Source organism: Lutra lutra, chromosome 7, assembly GCF_902655055.1.
Source record: "Lutra lutra chromosome 7, mLutLut1.2, whole genome shotgun sequence".
Classification (NCBI taxonomy): domain Eukaryota; kingdom Metazoa; phylum Chordata; class Mammalia; order Carnivora; family Mustelidae; genus Lutra; species Lutra lutra.
In genome coordinates this window covers 51,444,091-51,461,241 of record NC_062284.1, presented here as the reverse complement: position 1 = coordinate 51,461,241, position 17,151 = coordinate 51,444,091, and the positions used below count along the sequence as shown (strand labels likewise).

At 36.7% G+C, this 17,151-nt stretch overlaps 1 protein-coding gene across 1 annotated transcript; it reads left to right on the top strand.

Annotated features, from left to right (window-relative positions):
- The first annotated feature begins 210 nt into the window (after window positions 1-210).
- On the top strand, window positions 211-1,152 carry LOC125104912 (olfactory receptor 11H6-like). Its single transcript, XM_047737833.1, has one exon. The coding sequence runs from the start codon at window positions 211-213 to the stop codon at window positions 1,150-1,152; it is 942 nt and encodes a 313-aa protein (XP_047593789.1).
- Window positions 1,153-17,151: the final 15,999 nt, after the last annotated feature.

Here is a 17,151-nt window from a genome sequence, read left to right as displayed (position 1 = left end):
TCTGTATGCAGTTTAAAAGTGAAGAGTCAATTATAGAAGAGTATACTCAACAAATGTATTTTTGGAGCACCCAAAAAAAAAAAAATAGAAACCCTTGGTCCAGGCTCCCTCTCCTATCAAGAAAATGCGCTGTCTCCTGGGGAGGAGTCAGGAGGCATAATTCCCTCTGTACATGTAACTTCTGCTGTAATCCTCACAGGACAGAAGGAAATGACTTCAGAGGCCAGAAATATTTCTCACACTGTGAGCGAATTCATCCTCTTGGGCTTCCCTTGCCGCTGGGAAATACAGTTTCTCCTCTTTTCCATATTCTTTGTGACTTATATCCTGACACTCCTTGGAAACATGGCCATCGTGTGTGCAGTGCGCTGGGACCGCCGGCTGCACACCCCGATGTACATTCTGCTGGCCAACTTCTCCTTTCTGGAAATCTGCTATGTCAACTCTGATGTGCCCAACATGCTGGCTAACTTCCTCTCCCAGACCAAAACCATCTCCTTTGCTCGGTGCCTCCTCCAGTTGTACTTCTTCTTCTCGCTGGGCACAACCGAATGTTTATTTCTGTCCATCATGGCCTATGACCGGTTCCTGGCAATCTGCCACCCCCTGCACTACCCCACAGTCATGACTATTAAGTTTTGCTGCAGCCTGGTCATTTTTTGCTGGGTCTATGGTTTTCTCTGGTTTCTGATCCCAGTGATACTTGTTACCCAGCTACCATTTTGTGGCCCAAATGTAATTGATGACTTTCTGTGTGACCTGGGTCCTCTGCTGGCCTTGGCTTCAGCCTGTGTCCCAATCCCAGGGACAGTTCTCATATGTGGTACCATGAGTTCCCTCCTCATCTTCGCTACCTTTTTCTACATTATAGGTTCCTATACCCTAGTGCTGAGGGCTGTAGTCCAGGTGCCCTCAGTTGCTGGCCAGAAGAAGGCCTTTTCTACCTGCTCCTCTCATCTGGCTGTTGTATTTCTCTTCTATGGTTCTGTCATGATGACGTATGTGAGCCCAGGGTCAGGACAAGCAGAGGGAATGCAGAAGTTCACTACTCTGTTCTACTCAGTTTTGACCCCCTTTTTCAACCCTATGATCTACAGCCTCCGGAATAAAGAAATGAAGGATGCCTTGAAGAAAGTTCTAGGAGTTTCATAAAACTGGTCTGTAATGTTAATGTCTTATTCCCAGATGAGTTCAGACTGTGAGATTCCTGTCAGAAAGCAGTTAAGAAACTGGCAAACAGATGTGAACATTTTGAAGAAGGTGTTTCAAAATTCTAAATACCCAGTCATCAATGAAGCCTTTCACCAGGTGAAATTAACTGTCTTTTCCATAGCACATTGTGTGTACTTCTATTGAACATGATTTTCTTCCTGTGTTTTAGTTAGCTATTCATAAATCAGTCCTACATGCCTCCCTATTCTTAATAGACTGTCAATTTTTTAAGAGCAGGGCCTAGGTTTTACTTATTTCTATAACTCCAGAACCCAACATCATACCTAGCACAAAAATTTTAACAATGTCAATTTCAATAAAGAAAATAAATTTGTTCATATTTCCTCACTAGATTCTGTCATCCTTGTCATCCTATCAACAGCCAGAATAATATCTAAAGAAATTATGAGAACTCCATAACAATCTATATTTTACATATCCTACAGATGAAATGAGAAAACTTCTAGAAGTATGTGAAGTTAGTCTAAAGTAGTCAGACCAATCATTAAATGATTATCAAATCAATGGAAGAGCCTCATCAAGATGAAAGTTAATCTCTTAAGAAATTACCTGCTTCCTTCTCTTCATCAAGCCCTTTATTCAATAATGCAACTGCTTTATTTTATTTTCTTCTTACTAACCATGCTGTCACTCCTGCACATTTGAAAATATATTATACAACTCTTACAACTGAAAATGTGGTTTGGGGATCATTAGATGGGCATCACTGGGGATCTTCTTAGAAGGTAGAATCTCAGGACCCATCTCAGGCCTATTGAAGTAGAATCTGCATTTTATCCTCATAAGTTATTACACACACTAAAGTTGGAAAACCACTGATTTACAGCTGATTCTCTGTTGGCTCACAGTAATCACAACCACATGTAGTTCTAAAGATAGCTACCTCCACTCAAACAGTAGTTCGCAACTGTTTGACTCAGATTTGGGGTGGAGTATAGACACAGGTATTCTGAAAATCTCCCTAGGAAACTGTAATACACAGAGAGGGCCGGGAATCACTGCATTCAAATTTAGGGACTTCTATGGGGTGCCTGGGTGGTTTGGTCATTTAAGCACCCAACTCTTGATTTCAGCTCAGGTCATGATCTCAAGGTTGTGAAATCAAGCCCCACCTAGTCTGCACACATGGCATGGAGCCTGCTTAAAGATTCTCTCTCTCCCTCTGCCCTACAGCCCTCTTCCCTCTCAAAAAAAAAAAAAAATTAGGGTCTTCTAAATTCTACAATAACACAGAATAAGACCACATCCATCCACATTCCTTTTCTTTTCAAAACCCCCCTTGGTACAAATCAACCAACTTGAATATTAGAAAGGAATAAGACATGTTATAACACAGTATAATAATCACTACTTTGCTAAAAACATCTTTGTTTTTAAAACTTTTTTTGAATATTTTTGCACATTTACATTTGGGAGATACGTATATGAAAAAGAATAGGGAATATGAAATACTATTCTGGCACTGTACTAGACTTTGGAATAACCCAAATTAGCAATATTTCTTTCAAGTGCACAATTCAGTGTTTTTAGTTTATTCACATAATTGTGCAATTATTACCACTAACAAATTTTACAATATTTTCATAACCTCAAAAAGAACCCCCATATCCATTAGCAGGCATTCCCTACTCCCCTCTCCCTTCAGCCCCTGAAAACCACTAATCTACTTTCTGTTCCTATAGATTTTGCCTATTCTGGACATTTCAAAAAAGTGGGATCATGCACTGTGTGGCCTTCTGTGGCTGGCTTCCTTTACTTGCATAATGTTCATCCACAAACTCAACCACGTATAGCATATGTGAGTACTTTATTCTTTTTATTGTAAAATAATATTCTACTGTATGAATATACCACATTTTGTTTACACATTCATCAACTGAAGGACATTTAAGCTGTTCCCACTTTTTTGCTAATATGAATATGTTATGACAACCCATGTGCACATTTTTGTGTGAACATATATATTCATTTCTCCGGGATATATACTAGTCCACATGGGCTGCCATGACAAAATACCACAGGTTGGGTGGCTTAAACAATAGAAATTTATTTTGTCATAGTTCTAGAGACTGCAAGTCTGAGATCAAGGTGCCAGCAGACTTGGTATCTGGTAATTCCTCTTTTCTTGGCTTGTAGACAACTACCTTCTCACTGTATCTTCAAATGGCCTTTCCTTTGTACATGCACATAGGCAGGGGTAGTATTGCTGTGTTTCTTCCTTTTCTTATAAGTACTGTAGTCTTATCAGATTAAGATCCTACCCTTATGACATCATTCAACTTTAATTACCTCCTTAAAGACCCAAGATACAAATGTAGTTGCATTGGAGATCAGGGCTTCAAATATAAATTTTGGAAGGACACAATTCAGTCCATAACAATACCTCAGTAAAACTGCTAGATCATGTGATAACTTTTTTAAAGAATTTCTGGACTGTTTTCCAAAGTTGTACTATTTTATAATGCTACAGCAATTATTAAGAGTTTCAAATTCTCCACATCCCAGCCACACTTATTCCCTCTCTTCCTCCACTCCCTCTCTTTTTTACTTTTTTTCCAACCTAGACATTATGAAGTAGTATCTCACTATGGTTTTGATTTGCATTTTCCTAATCACTATTAGGCATCTTTTCATGTAACTATTGACCATTCATGAATCTTCTTTGAAGAAATGTCAATTAAAATCCTTTGCCCTGTTTTTAATTGGCTTAGTTATTTTTTATTCTTGTTGAGTTTTAAGAGTTTTTTAAATACTCTAGATACAAATGTTTTATCAGATAAATGATTTGCAAAAATTTTCTTCTATTCTATGGGTTGCTTCTTACTTTTCTTGACAGTATCATTTGCAGCATAGAAGTTTTTTAATTTTGATAAAGTCCAATTTATTTGTGTGTGTCTCTTTTCTTTTGGTTTGGTATCTAAGAAGCCACTGCCTAAACCAACATCACAAATACTTATGCCTGTTTTCTTCAGAGGGTTTTACAACTTTATCTCTTACATTTAAGCCTATGAACCATCTTGAAATAGTTTTTGTATATGGTGGGAGATAGGGGCCCAACTTCCTTCTTTAGCGTGTGGATACCCCATTGTCCTAGCCCCATTTGTTGAGACTATCCTCCCCTCCCCCGCAGTAACTTGTCTCAGCACTCTTGTTGAACATTAAACCATAAATATAAGGATTTATAAAATATTCCATCCAACAACAGAATACACATTCTTCCCAAACATGCATACAACTTTATTCACCAAAATAGACTGTATTCTGGGCCATAAAAACTTCAACAGTTTCAAAGAATAGAAATAATGCAAATTGTGTTATCAAACCACACTGAAATTCAAGTAGAAATCAGAAACAGAAAGACAACTGGAAAATCCCCAGAGATGTGGAACTTAACACACTTCTATTCTACACATGTAGCAACAAAGCAATCTCAGGAGATTAAAAAACTGAAAATAAAGTCAGTATTTATTTCAGTTCATTTTAAACTGAAAATTAAAATATACCTCATCAAAATTTGAGAGATGCAGCAAAATCCGTATTTAGAAGGTTTATAGCACAATGATGTGGATAGAACTAGAGGGTATCATGCTGAGTGAAATAAGTCAATCAGAGAAAGACAATTATCATATGATCTCTCAGATATGAGGAATTTGAGACCCAGGGCATGGGATTGTGGGGGGTAGGGAAGGAAAAAATGAAACAAGATGAGATCTGGAGGAGACAAACCATAAGAGACTCTTAATCTCACAAAACAAACTGAGGGTTGCTGGGGGGTGGGGGGTAGGGAGAGGTTGGTTGTGTTATGGACATTGGGAAGGGTATGTGCTATGGTGAGTGCTGAGAAGTGTGTAAGCCTGATGGTTCGCAGACATGTACCCCCGGGGCAAATAATACATTATATGTTAATAAAAATAATTAAATAAAAAAGAAGGTTTATAGCATTAAATACATCTATTAGAAAAGAATATATAAAATTCACTGTATAATATTCTACCTTGGGAGAAAGAACAATTTCACTGGAGAGGATTTATGCTAAGTGAGGTAAATCAAGCAGAGAAAAACAGTTATCATATGGTTTCACTCACATGTGGAACATAATACCACAGAGGACCATAGGGGAAGGGAAGGAAATCTGAAGGAGGAGAAATCAGAGAAGGAGACAAACCATGAGAGACTAAGGACACTGGAAAACAAACTGGGGGTTTCAGAGGGTAGGGAGGAGGGGGTAACAGGGTTTTGGGTATTAAGGAGGGCATGTGTTATGATGAGCACTAGATATTTTTTTTTAAGATTTTATTTATTTGACAGAGAGATCACAAGTAGGCAGAGAGGCAGGCAGGGAGAGAGGGGGAAGCAGGCTCCCTGCTGAGCAGAGAGCCCATGCCAGGCTTGATCACAGGACCCTGTGATCATGACCTGAGTGGAAGGCAGAGGCTTTAACCCACTGAGCCACCCAGGCGCCCCATGAGCCCCGGGTATTACACGCAACTAATGAATCACTGAATGCTACATCATACATGCTGGCTAACTGAACATAACAAAAAAAAAAGTTAAGAAATTAAAAAGAAATAAGTGACATACGTAAATAAATAGGCTAAAACAAGCAGAAAAAAATAACAAAATTCAGAGCAGAAATCAATGAAATTTCAAACAGAAAAAAATAAAATCAATGAAACAAAAGTTAGTTCTTCTAAAATATAAAAAGAAAAAAATATATAAAAAGAATTAGAATTATTAAACTTCTAGCCAGGCTAACCAAGTTAAAAAAAAAAAAACAGAGAGAAGACATAGATGGACATTAAAAGAACAGTGAAGAAATTCTGTAAGTTTATGTCCACAAATTTAATAATTTAGATGAATTGAACAAATTCCGCAAAAGGCACAAACTATAATTCATACAAGGAGAAATAGATAATCTGAATATATCTATACCTATACCTCTAGTATTTTAAGTGTGTATCTACTATCTATAACTATATAAAGTAAATTAATAACCTTTTAAAAACACAATCAACAAGGTCAGATGATTTTACTCATGAATTAACAAATAAATGATACCAACTTTCCACATATATTCCAGAAAACAGAAACAAAGGGTATATTTCCTCATTCGATGGACTCACCATTATCCTATTACCAAATCCAGATAAAAGCATTACAACACTAGCCCTTTATCTGATAAAGGGCTAGTGTCCAAAATCTATAAAGAACTTAGCAAACTCAACACCCAAAGAACAAATAATCCAATCAAGAAATGGGCAGAGGACATGAACAGACATTTCTGCAAAGAAGACATCCAGATGGCCAACAGACACATGAAAATGTGCTCCATATCACTCGGCATCAGGGAAATACAAATCAAAACCACAATGAGATATCACCTCACACCAGTCAGAATGGCTAAAATTAACAAGTCAGGAAATGACAGATGCTGGCGAGGATGCGGAGAAAGGGGAACCCTCCTACACTGTTGGTGGGAATGCAAGCTGGTGCAACCACTCTGGAAAACAGCATGGAGGTTCCTCAAAATGTTGAAAATAGAACTACCCTATGACCCTGCAATTGCACTGCTGGGTATTTACCCTAAAGATACAAACATAGTGATCCAAAGGGGCACGTGCACCCGAATGTTTATAGCAGCAATGTCTACAATAGCCAAACTATGGAAAGAACCTAGATGTCCATCAACAGACGAATGGATAAAGAAGATGTGGTATATATACACAATGGAATACTATGCAGCCATCAAAAGAAATGAAATCTTGCCATTTGCGACAACGTGGATGGAACTAGAGGGTATCATGCTTAGCGAAATAAGTCAATCAGAGAAAGACAACTATCATATGATCTCCCTGATATGAGGGAGAGGAGATGCAACATGGGGGGTTGAGGGGGTAGGAGAAGAGTAATTGAAACAAGATGGGATTGGGAGGGAGACAAACCATAAGTGACTCTTAATCTCACAAAACAAACTGAGGGTTGATGGGGGGAGGGGGTTGGGAGAGGGGGTGAGGTTATGGATATTGGGGAGGGTATGTGCTATGGTGAGTGTTGTGAAGTGTGTAAACCTGGCGATTCGCAGACCTGTACCCCTGGGGATAAAAATATATGTTTATAAAGCTGTAAAAAAAAAAAAAAAGAAAAAGAAAGAAAGAAAGGATGAATACCCAAGTTTTGTAGCAACATGGACGGGACTGGAAGAGATTATGCTGAGTGAAATAAGTCAAGCAGAGAGAGTCCATTATCATATGGTTTCACTTATTTGTGGAGCATAACAAATAGCATGGAGGACAAGGGAAGATGGAGAGGAGAAGGGAGTTGAGGGAAATTGGAAGGGGAGGTGAACCATGAGAGACTATGGACTCTGAAAAACGATCTGAGAATTTTGAAGGGGTGGGGGGTGGGAGGTTGGGGGCACCAGGTGGTGGGTATTGTAGAGGGCACAGATTGCAGGGAGCACTGGGTGTGGTGCAAAAATAATGAATACTGTTATGCTGAAAAAATAAAAAAATTTAAAAATAAATAAATAAATAAATAAATAAATAAAAGCATTACAACAAAGGGAAGTGTAGGTGGAAAATAAGCACATGATAAGATACTCCACATCACCCATCATTAAGGAATTACAAATCAACATAATGAGATGCCATTATAAGCCATTAACAGGAATGGCCAAAATCCAAAAACTGACAATAACAACTGCTGACAAAGTTTCAGAGTATCAAGAACTGCCATTCACTAGCCATTCACTGGGAATGCAAAATGATATAATCACCCTGGAAGACAATCTGGCAGGTTCCTTCAAACTACACTTAATCATACCAAACCATGAAGCAACTGCACCCCCAGGCATTTACCAAACTGACTCAAAAACTTATGCCCACAAAGAAAACCTGCACACAAATGTTTACAGTAGCTTTATTCATAATTACCAAAACCTGGAAGCAATGAAGAAGTCCTTCAGTAGGTTAATGGACATCAAACTCTGATACACCTATACACTGGAATATCTTTCAGTAACAAAAAGAAGTGAGCCCTCAGGACACGAAAAAACATGGAGGTCAAGTCATTAATTTCTGTTGACAATAACTCAGGGAGTATTGCCACCTTAATAGTATTAAATCTTCCATCAATAACATGGGATCACTATTTATTTAGATTTATAGCAACTTCTTACAATAATGCTTTGTAGTTATCAGTACTCGTCTTGCTTTTTTTTTTTTTGCTAATTGTCAGATTTTTATTCTTTTTGATGCTATTGTAAATGGAATCAGGATGCTTTTTATTTCTTTTTCTTACTGAGGAGAACTTTCAATACAATATTAAATATAAGTAGAAAGAATATTCATCCCTGTCTTATTCCTCAGGATAGGTAAGCCCTGACGATTTCACCACTAGATGTAAAATTAGAAGTGGGTATTTTCTATATGCCTTTTATCAGATTGAAGAAGTTCCCTCTTATTCCTAGGTCTGTCTGTCTGCTTCCTTTCTCTTTTTTAAAGATTTTTATCATGAAAGAATTTTGGAATTTGCAAAATGCTTTTTTTATATCTATTGAAATGATCATATATTTTTGTCTTTATTCTGTTCATATGGTAAATAACACTAAATGATTTTCAAAGTGAAATTAACCTTGCATTCCTGTGATAGATTCACATGGTTGTGTATTTTTATGCATTACTGGATTTGTTTTGCTAGTGTTTTTTGAGATTCTTTTTGTCTATGTTCATAAAGAACATTGATCTGTAGTTTTATTTACTTGTGACATCTTTGACTGGTTTAAGTCTCAAAGTAATACTGGCCTCATAAAATGAGTAGGAAAGATTATTTCCTCTCCTTTATTTTTGAAATTCTCTTCCTCCATTATTACCTTATTTTGTGCAAAATATATATTTCTTATACCATTTAAATTCACCTCTTATTTCTTTTGGTATATTTTTAGAGTTATTTTCTTAGTGGTTTCATCTTAAGTGTGGAGGGCACATATTGTATGGAGTACTGGGTGTGATGCATAACAATCTTGGATCACTGAAAAAATAAATTAAAAAAAAAATAAAAATCACTAATCTCATAAAAAATAGTATAAAAAACTTGGCTTCAATGTACCTCTTTTCTCTCCCTTCTTTATGTTTTTATTGTCCTACAAATGACATCTCTGTACATTTTAAACTCATTGACACAGTTTTAAAATTATTGTTTTATGCAGTTGTCTTTTGAATCAGGAGAGGAAAAGAGTTACAAGTAAATGTACATTTATATTACCTTCATTGTTATCTTTATTGGTGTTCTTTAGGGGTTTTTTATTATTATGTACAGTTAGCCAGCATATATTACATTGTAAGTTTTTCTTTTTTAAGATTTTATTTATTTATTGGAGAGATACAGAGAGAAAATTATAGAGCACAAGTTGGGAAGAAGGGGAAGCAGGCTCCCCACAGAGCAGGGAGCCTGATGTGGGGCTCAATCCCAGGACCCTGGGATCATGACCTGAGCCCAAGGCAGATGTTTAAGCAACTACTTCACCAAGGCACCTAAGTACATCATAAGTTTTCGATGTACTGTTCAATAATTCATTAGTTGCATATAACACCCAGCGCTCATCCCAACATGTGTCCTCCTTAATACCCATCACCCAGCTACCCCAACCCCCCCACTCCTCCCTTCTGTTACCCTCAGTTTGTTTCCCAGAGTCCATAGTTTCTTGTGGTTCATCTCCCTCTCTGATTTCCTCCCATTCAGCTTTCATTCCCTTCCCCTGTGGTCCTCCACCCTATTCCTTATGTTCCACATATGAGTGACACCATATGATAATTATCTTTCTCTGCTTGATTTATTTCACTCAGCATAATCCCCTCCAGTTCCATCCATGATGGGTATTCATCCTTTCTGATGGCTGAGTTATATTCCATTGTATATATGAACCACATCTTCTTTATCTTTACTTTTTTACATAGATTCAAGTCTAGTCCTTACCTTTCTACCTGAAGGACTTCTTTTAACACTGCTTGTAATGCAAGTTTGCTAGCAACAAATTCTCTCCATTTTTGTTTGAGGATGTCTTAATTTTTCTTTCTTCTGTAAAAGAAAGGTTTATTAGATATAAGATTACTGGTTGACAATCTTTTTCTTTCAGTCCATTTGAAAATGCCAATTCACTCTGTTTTGGTTTCTATAGTTTTGAATAAGAGGTCAGCTGTTAATCTTATAAGATCACTACTATGTGATGAGTTGTTTTTCTCTTGCTATTTTCACAATTTTTTCAGTCTTCTTTCAAGAGTTTGATCCTGGTGTGTTTAGACTTGGATCTCTTTGAATTTATCCAGTTGAAATTTATTAAGCTTCTTGGATGTGTTGATTCACATTTTTCATCAAATTTGGAGTATATTCAGCCATTATTTGAGTATTTTCCTCCTCCTTTTTATCTTTTTATCTCTTTTCTCATTCCTGGACTCTCATTATATGTTGATATGCCCAATAGTATCTTACAGTTCTCTGAAACTGTTCATTTTTTTTTTTTTGCTTTTATTTCTCATGTTGGATAATCTCAATCTATTTTTAAATTTGTTGATTCTTTCTTCTGCCTATTCATATTCTATTGAACCCCTCTATTAAATATTTCATTGGTCACTGTATTTTCAATGAAGAGTTTCCATCTGGTTCTTTTTTATAATTTGTATCTCCTTATTAATATTCTCTACATGGTGAGATATCAGTCTCATAATTTCCTTTAATTCTTTAGATATAATTTTCTTCAAATCTTTGAAGTTGTTTATAAAAGATTAAACTCTTTGCCTAGTAAGTCCCACATCTGGACTCCCCTGAGGATAGTTTCTAATGACTGCTTTTTTGTGTGTTTTTTTAATTTAAATTCAATTAGCAAACATATAGTACATCATTAGTTTTTGGTATAATGTCCAATGATTCATTAGTTGCATATAACACCCAGTGCTCATCACATCTATGGGCCATACTTTTCTGTTTCTTTGCATGTCTTTTTTTTTTTCCATCTAAAACTGGATATTTTAAATAATATAATGTGGCAACTCTGAAAATTCAAATTTTCCCAACTTCTGCAAGTATTGCTCTTGTTGTTTCATGTGATTGTTCTGGAAGCTGAAGATGCTGTTTGTTTCTTCAATGACTTTTTTGTGTGTGTGCTAACTCTATAAAGTCTCTATCACCTGTTATATGTAGCTCCTGAAGTCTCTGTCTGGTTAATGTAGTGGTCAGATCATAATTACACGGAGATTTCTTTAAACACCTTTAACCAAAAAGTTACTCACCCTTTGCAGAGGGGCTCTGTGTTAGGACAAAGCTTCAGGGTTCCAGCAGTTTATAACTCTGCATTAACTCTCATTTCCTACTTGTGTAGAGCCTCAGATGCAGCCTCAGGTAAAACATTATGGCCTTCTTAAGTCACACAGCTCTTCACATGTGTGTGGTCTTCTAGATCTCCAAGAATACACTAGGATATTTCAAAGATCACTATAGACATCTCAGTCCCCAGACCTACTTTTTATGTTATTTTTTTTTCTTTCCAGCTTCCCGTTTGTCCCAGCTAATAGCACTGTCCCAAGGAGCTACAATGTTAAACAACTGCCTTCACTATTTTCAAAAATATCCTGGGATAGGGCTTTTCCCACTGATCAAACTCTGATTCAAGCCAAATAACAAGTCCTACAAATGCGGCTTTTCTAGGCAGCTAGAAGATGAGCGGAATAGTGAGAGTTCTCTGGTGATGAGGCTTTTTGAGGAGTTACAAACACAGTCTTCCCTCTCCAGTGGCTGCTAGTCTGCTGGTTTTCACAGATACCATGGTTCAACGCTGCTGGCTTTTAAGGCTAATGGAAGGGGGGTGTGAGAATAAGGCCAATTAAAATGCCACAAATTTCACTCTTCTTACCAAAATTCAGCTGTTTTACTGGGAAAAAAATTCTTGAATTGTTGCAAGCCTTTGATTAACTTCCAGAGTTGTGACAAAACTTATTGTGATAATTCCTGCTTGATGCTTTTTTGAAGGAGTGGGTTTTTAAGACGCTTACTCTTCCATTCTAGAAGTCCATTTCTAAATTTCTAACCTCTTACAATACAATAATAAAAGTTATATAATGACTTGAATGTTATGTAGTGGAATTGTATTAATAATATCATAGAAGCAAAGTCATAGCCAATTCTGCCTGTAAGGGTGAACATAAAATATAATACAAAGGTCATGGCATTTGAGTTAGATCTTGAAAAATAAGTAGATGTATGGACTTAGATTCTGGGAAAACAATCCAACAGAAGACATTAAAAAAATAGAATCAGTCCCATAGTAATATAGGCAGAAAGTAAATTCAAAGCACTTAGATTTCTACAATATAAAAGAGTGTCAACTAAGGAACAGTAACCAGAGAATTATGAAGATACACATTCTCTTGGTCCCCTTAATTTGGGTGACCTTTAATTTGCTCCCATCCTACACTCATCTCACCTACAGTTTATATCATGTTGTTGAGAATCGATTCCATGCTTTCTTTTTCTTTTTGCCTCATAAGACATGAAGAATGAATTATTTTACCATTTCAGCAATTTTCCAATATATTTTTCCTTTTTTGCCAGGAATTATTCTAGATGCTGGAAATACAAAAGTGAATAAAGGCACAAGACAAAGACTTTGTTCTCATAGAGCTTACACTCTGGAGAGGACAAGAGAGTGACAATAAAGAGCTACATAATTCCATTGACGTTAAGTGATACAAACAAAATAGAATAAGGAAAGGCAAGCGGTGGGTTGTATTTCAAACAAGGTGGTCAAGAAAGTGTTTTTGAAAGAGAAAGAGATTAGAATTGATGAAAGGAAGCAATATGTAAAAACCTGGGAGAAGAATATTCCAGGCAGAAAAAAATATCTAGCATATGGACCCTCAGGATGGAGCAAAACGAGCATGTTCACAATACATTTCCTGTGTGACTGGCTTGGAATGAATGAGAATAAGATTATTAAAGTAGTCAGAGCCTAGAATACATAGATCTTGTAGGCTACAGTAAAGATGATGAGTGTATCTTAAGAATCTATTAATGATAATAACAGCACTAGTAATCATTTTTATAGTTTGCTGCAGAAAGGGAGAATATGCCAAATGAACCACAGGACATCTCAGTAAAAACTTAGAGAGATTCTATTATATTCTATTATATATTCTATTATATTATTTGAACTTTATGTGATTTGAGGGAAAGTTCACCAAAATGGGAATCTGTTTGAGATAAGCTGCTGTCAGAAAGTGAGCAATTCAGTGATTGGCATCTTAGTTATTTTTACCTAGAATGTGGGAGGAATTAAGCAAGACTAGGGTTCTCAACTGTAAAGAAGCAGGAGTTACTCACACTAGAGGGGAGAAGGTGATGCTCAGTTATTTTTGTGGTTGTTAGAGTGTCCTTGTCTTTGTTTCTCTTCATATCTGATTCCAAAATGATGTTGCTTTGTCTTCATCCACCATACTCATCAAGTAACCTTATCTGGTACATGATGCAGATATTAGGTTTGGTGAGGAAGACTACAGCATAGCACTCAGGCATTGTGTCTCTGGGCTGTATTTTTCTCTTTCTCAGTAACAATAGGAAAAGCCTACTTTACATTAAAAATGTGTCAGGCCTTATATGTAAATATATCTGTTTAACAAATAAACATAATTAATCTTCATCTCAACCATATGAAGTAAATAATATTATTATCACCACTTTAAAGATGAAGAAACCGAGACACTGATAACAAAGGGAATTTGCTCAAAATTACAGCCTTCCTGGGGACAGTTCACAGTAGTCATTCTTAAGAAAAAGTCCCCTCAAGGGCAGGTGCCAAATGGAAGAAACAACTACTCTAGAGCTACCACCTTCTCAACTCCAAAATGACTCCCCAAGAAGGAAAAAAAAAAAAACAGAATTGACAGAATTCACATTCTGCTTGTAACGACTCTTTCAACTAGCAATAATAGAGTGAGCTACCCTACATCTTCATATTGCTGCACTTATATCCACTCCCCTGTTCCTATCTGGATAAACATTTTCTTTCTTAGAATAATATGATACAGAAGATAGTGAAAGTAGACTTGGACTCAAAATTATTTTGTTCTTCTTCCTGTTCCAGATAGGAAAGTGGTATAGTCACTATTCAAAGCTGAAAAGAAATATGAACTAATACATTACCAGAATGACATCTCATTCTCTATGCTCAAGGAAGAAGAAATATTTGAAGAAACAATGACCAAAATTTTTCAGAAATCAATAGCAATCACCAAATTACAAATCCAAGAATCTCAAAGAATAAAATGTATAATAAATACCCACATGTGTAAACCCAGATGTATAATATGTAAAGTGCTGTTAAACTATAGGCCAATATCTTTGATGAATATAAATGTAAATTTTCTCATTAAATACTAACAGATGTAATTCAAAGCACATTAAAAGAATCATACACCATGATCAAGGGATTTATATCCCTGGTATGCTAGGATGGTTCAACATACACAAATCAATACATGTATGTAAAATACATATATATATATATGGGAATACATATAGTATGCACATATTTGTGTGCCTATGTGTAATTATAGATACATTTTTTTTAAAAGACCAAAAGTGTCCTTCAACTCCCTCCAGTTAAATTCTACAGTTTAATACTTCACTTCAAGTATCTGGTGTGGCACCATCCACCCAACAAAAGGGAGATAAATCCTGGCTTCCAAATCATAATTTTGGCAGACCTTAGTGTCCTTAGGCAGACTTTAGTGTCAAGAAAATTCTTTGTGCATTCAAACATCAAAGACTTTCAGTGAATAAATCACTCAAAAAACTGGCTCTTATTCATAAGAGGATATCAATTCTCATGACTCAAAAAGTGTTGTAACCACTTAAAAGAAAAAAAAACATTTCCACCTTACAGAAATGATGCTGAGAGAATAAGCAAACCTCAAGTCATAAACATTCATGAAACTTTTGCTCATTGATGCTGTGTAGCCAACAATAAATTATTATTAAAAAGAGAGCAGTCTCATTACAGTTGGCTCCAAACCAATAACAGAAGGAAAACATCATGATATATGTGATCTAGGTGCACTCATACCCATGTACACATGCACACATAGACATAAAAGTAATAAAAATGAAAGGGTCTGAAAGTTTGCTTCATCTCTCTCAGCAATAACTCACTTGAAAGAAGAAAGAAAATTTCAACAAACATGCCAACCTTTTTTTTCTTTTTTAATCATGCCAACCTTTAGGGCCATCTGTTAAAACAGTCTGAAATAACCTAAAGGGCTACATGGGGAGGTGTCTTCTAGAATTTTTGGTATTCCATCCCATACTCCATGTTCTCTCCTCCTGGGACTTGTTCACCATGAAATGGAATTTACTTATCAGCATCATATTAGAAGCACAGGGTGAACATGGGAGAAAATTTGTCATTATAAGAAGGAATGAATCCTTTCTACCCATGGAGTGAATCAATAGGAATGAGAATGAGAAATCTGATGACATGACTCTGATACTGACATATACGAGAATCTAAAACTTTTGGCAGGTTCAAAAATATGAATAAAATTGAATGTGAAACAACAAAAAATAAATAAAAAGCTCATGTCCCAGCTCAACTGGTGTCACTATAGTGACTGCACCATCAAAAGAGTAACCTGTCCAAACAACAAAATAAACATCTGTTCTAGGAAAACCATGAGAATATCTATCTGATCACCACTAGACAAACTGAGCCCCAAAGGCCAATCAAGTGGCTCCTGAGGGAAGGGAACACTAGGGAAATAACTGACAATCCTCTCATAAATTCTCACTTTTAGAATTCACAGGAGACTATGTCCCCTAGGGGGAATCAGACACAGATTTCAGAGAAACACAGATAATTGTCCTGTTGTGCAACAAATATGCCAATTTCTCTCCAAAGCAGTATCGTGTGTACAGCAATGTAAGCACTTTCTCTGGCGTGCTCTCTACCCAGGATGTAATGCCCTCCATTGTGCTTGCCTTCTGCTGCAGTGAAAACAGAAGATCAAGTCCCACCTGCCAGATCTGTAAGGAGGTAGGTTCAGAAGAAATACAAGTATAGGACAGTTCTTAGGTGTGCCTTTTAGCTCTGCCTTCTTTTATGTGGTTGTGGAAAAAGTAGCACCTCCCATTACGTAAAAAATATAAGGAGGTTCATCTTTACAACTGAGAGGGCTGGCAATCAGGGAAGAGAGAGAGACGAAGATGAGGAAGTATGAAAAGTCCGTAAGGATTTAGGAGGTGGATCCAGGTTTTGTGGGGAAAATAGCATGTGAGTGAAGCGACATCTGGAAAGACTGACAAAGTGGCTGTACAGAGCAGGGCAGAAAAAACTTCAGCTCTCCCTGACTTTAGCCATGTTCGGCTCTGCCACAGAGCAGATGATCCAGGTATCTCAAGGAGGGAGAACATGACCAAGCACTCCAGGGTGGTGAGTTCACTCCCACATGGCTCACAAAGCCTTGTAACCCTCATACACAATGACCAACGAATACTTCCTGCTTTTAGATCTCTTTCCTGGTGGTTTCCTTGGCTTCTGCATTTCTCTGTATTCCTGCTACAGAGGAATTAACTCACAGTTTGGTTTTGCCAATCATGATCTTGTCACAAAGAGGAGCCTTACAGCAAAGTGTGATGTGAAAAATTCTGAATGACTCCAATGCCTTGTGTCACTAATTGCAATCATCAAGATCATTCGCAAAGCTATGCACATTACACATACAACATAACATGCCCATAACAGCTATGGGCATTACACTGGAAAGAAATGCATTTTATAACTAATACATAAATAAATATTCCTAGCTAGAATACTTTTATTAAAGGCATCTGGATCTCTATTCTGCATTATATTTTATGAACCAATATCATCACTCA

Bases quoted from the DNA above. Each gene is read 5' to 3' on its own strand.
- LOC125104912 (XM_047737833.1), top strand. From the start codon at position 211: ATGACTTCAGAGGCCAGAAATATTTCTCACACTGTGAGCGAATTCATC.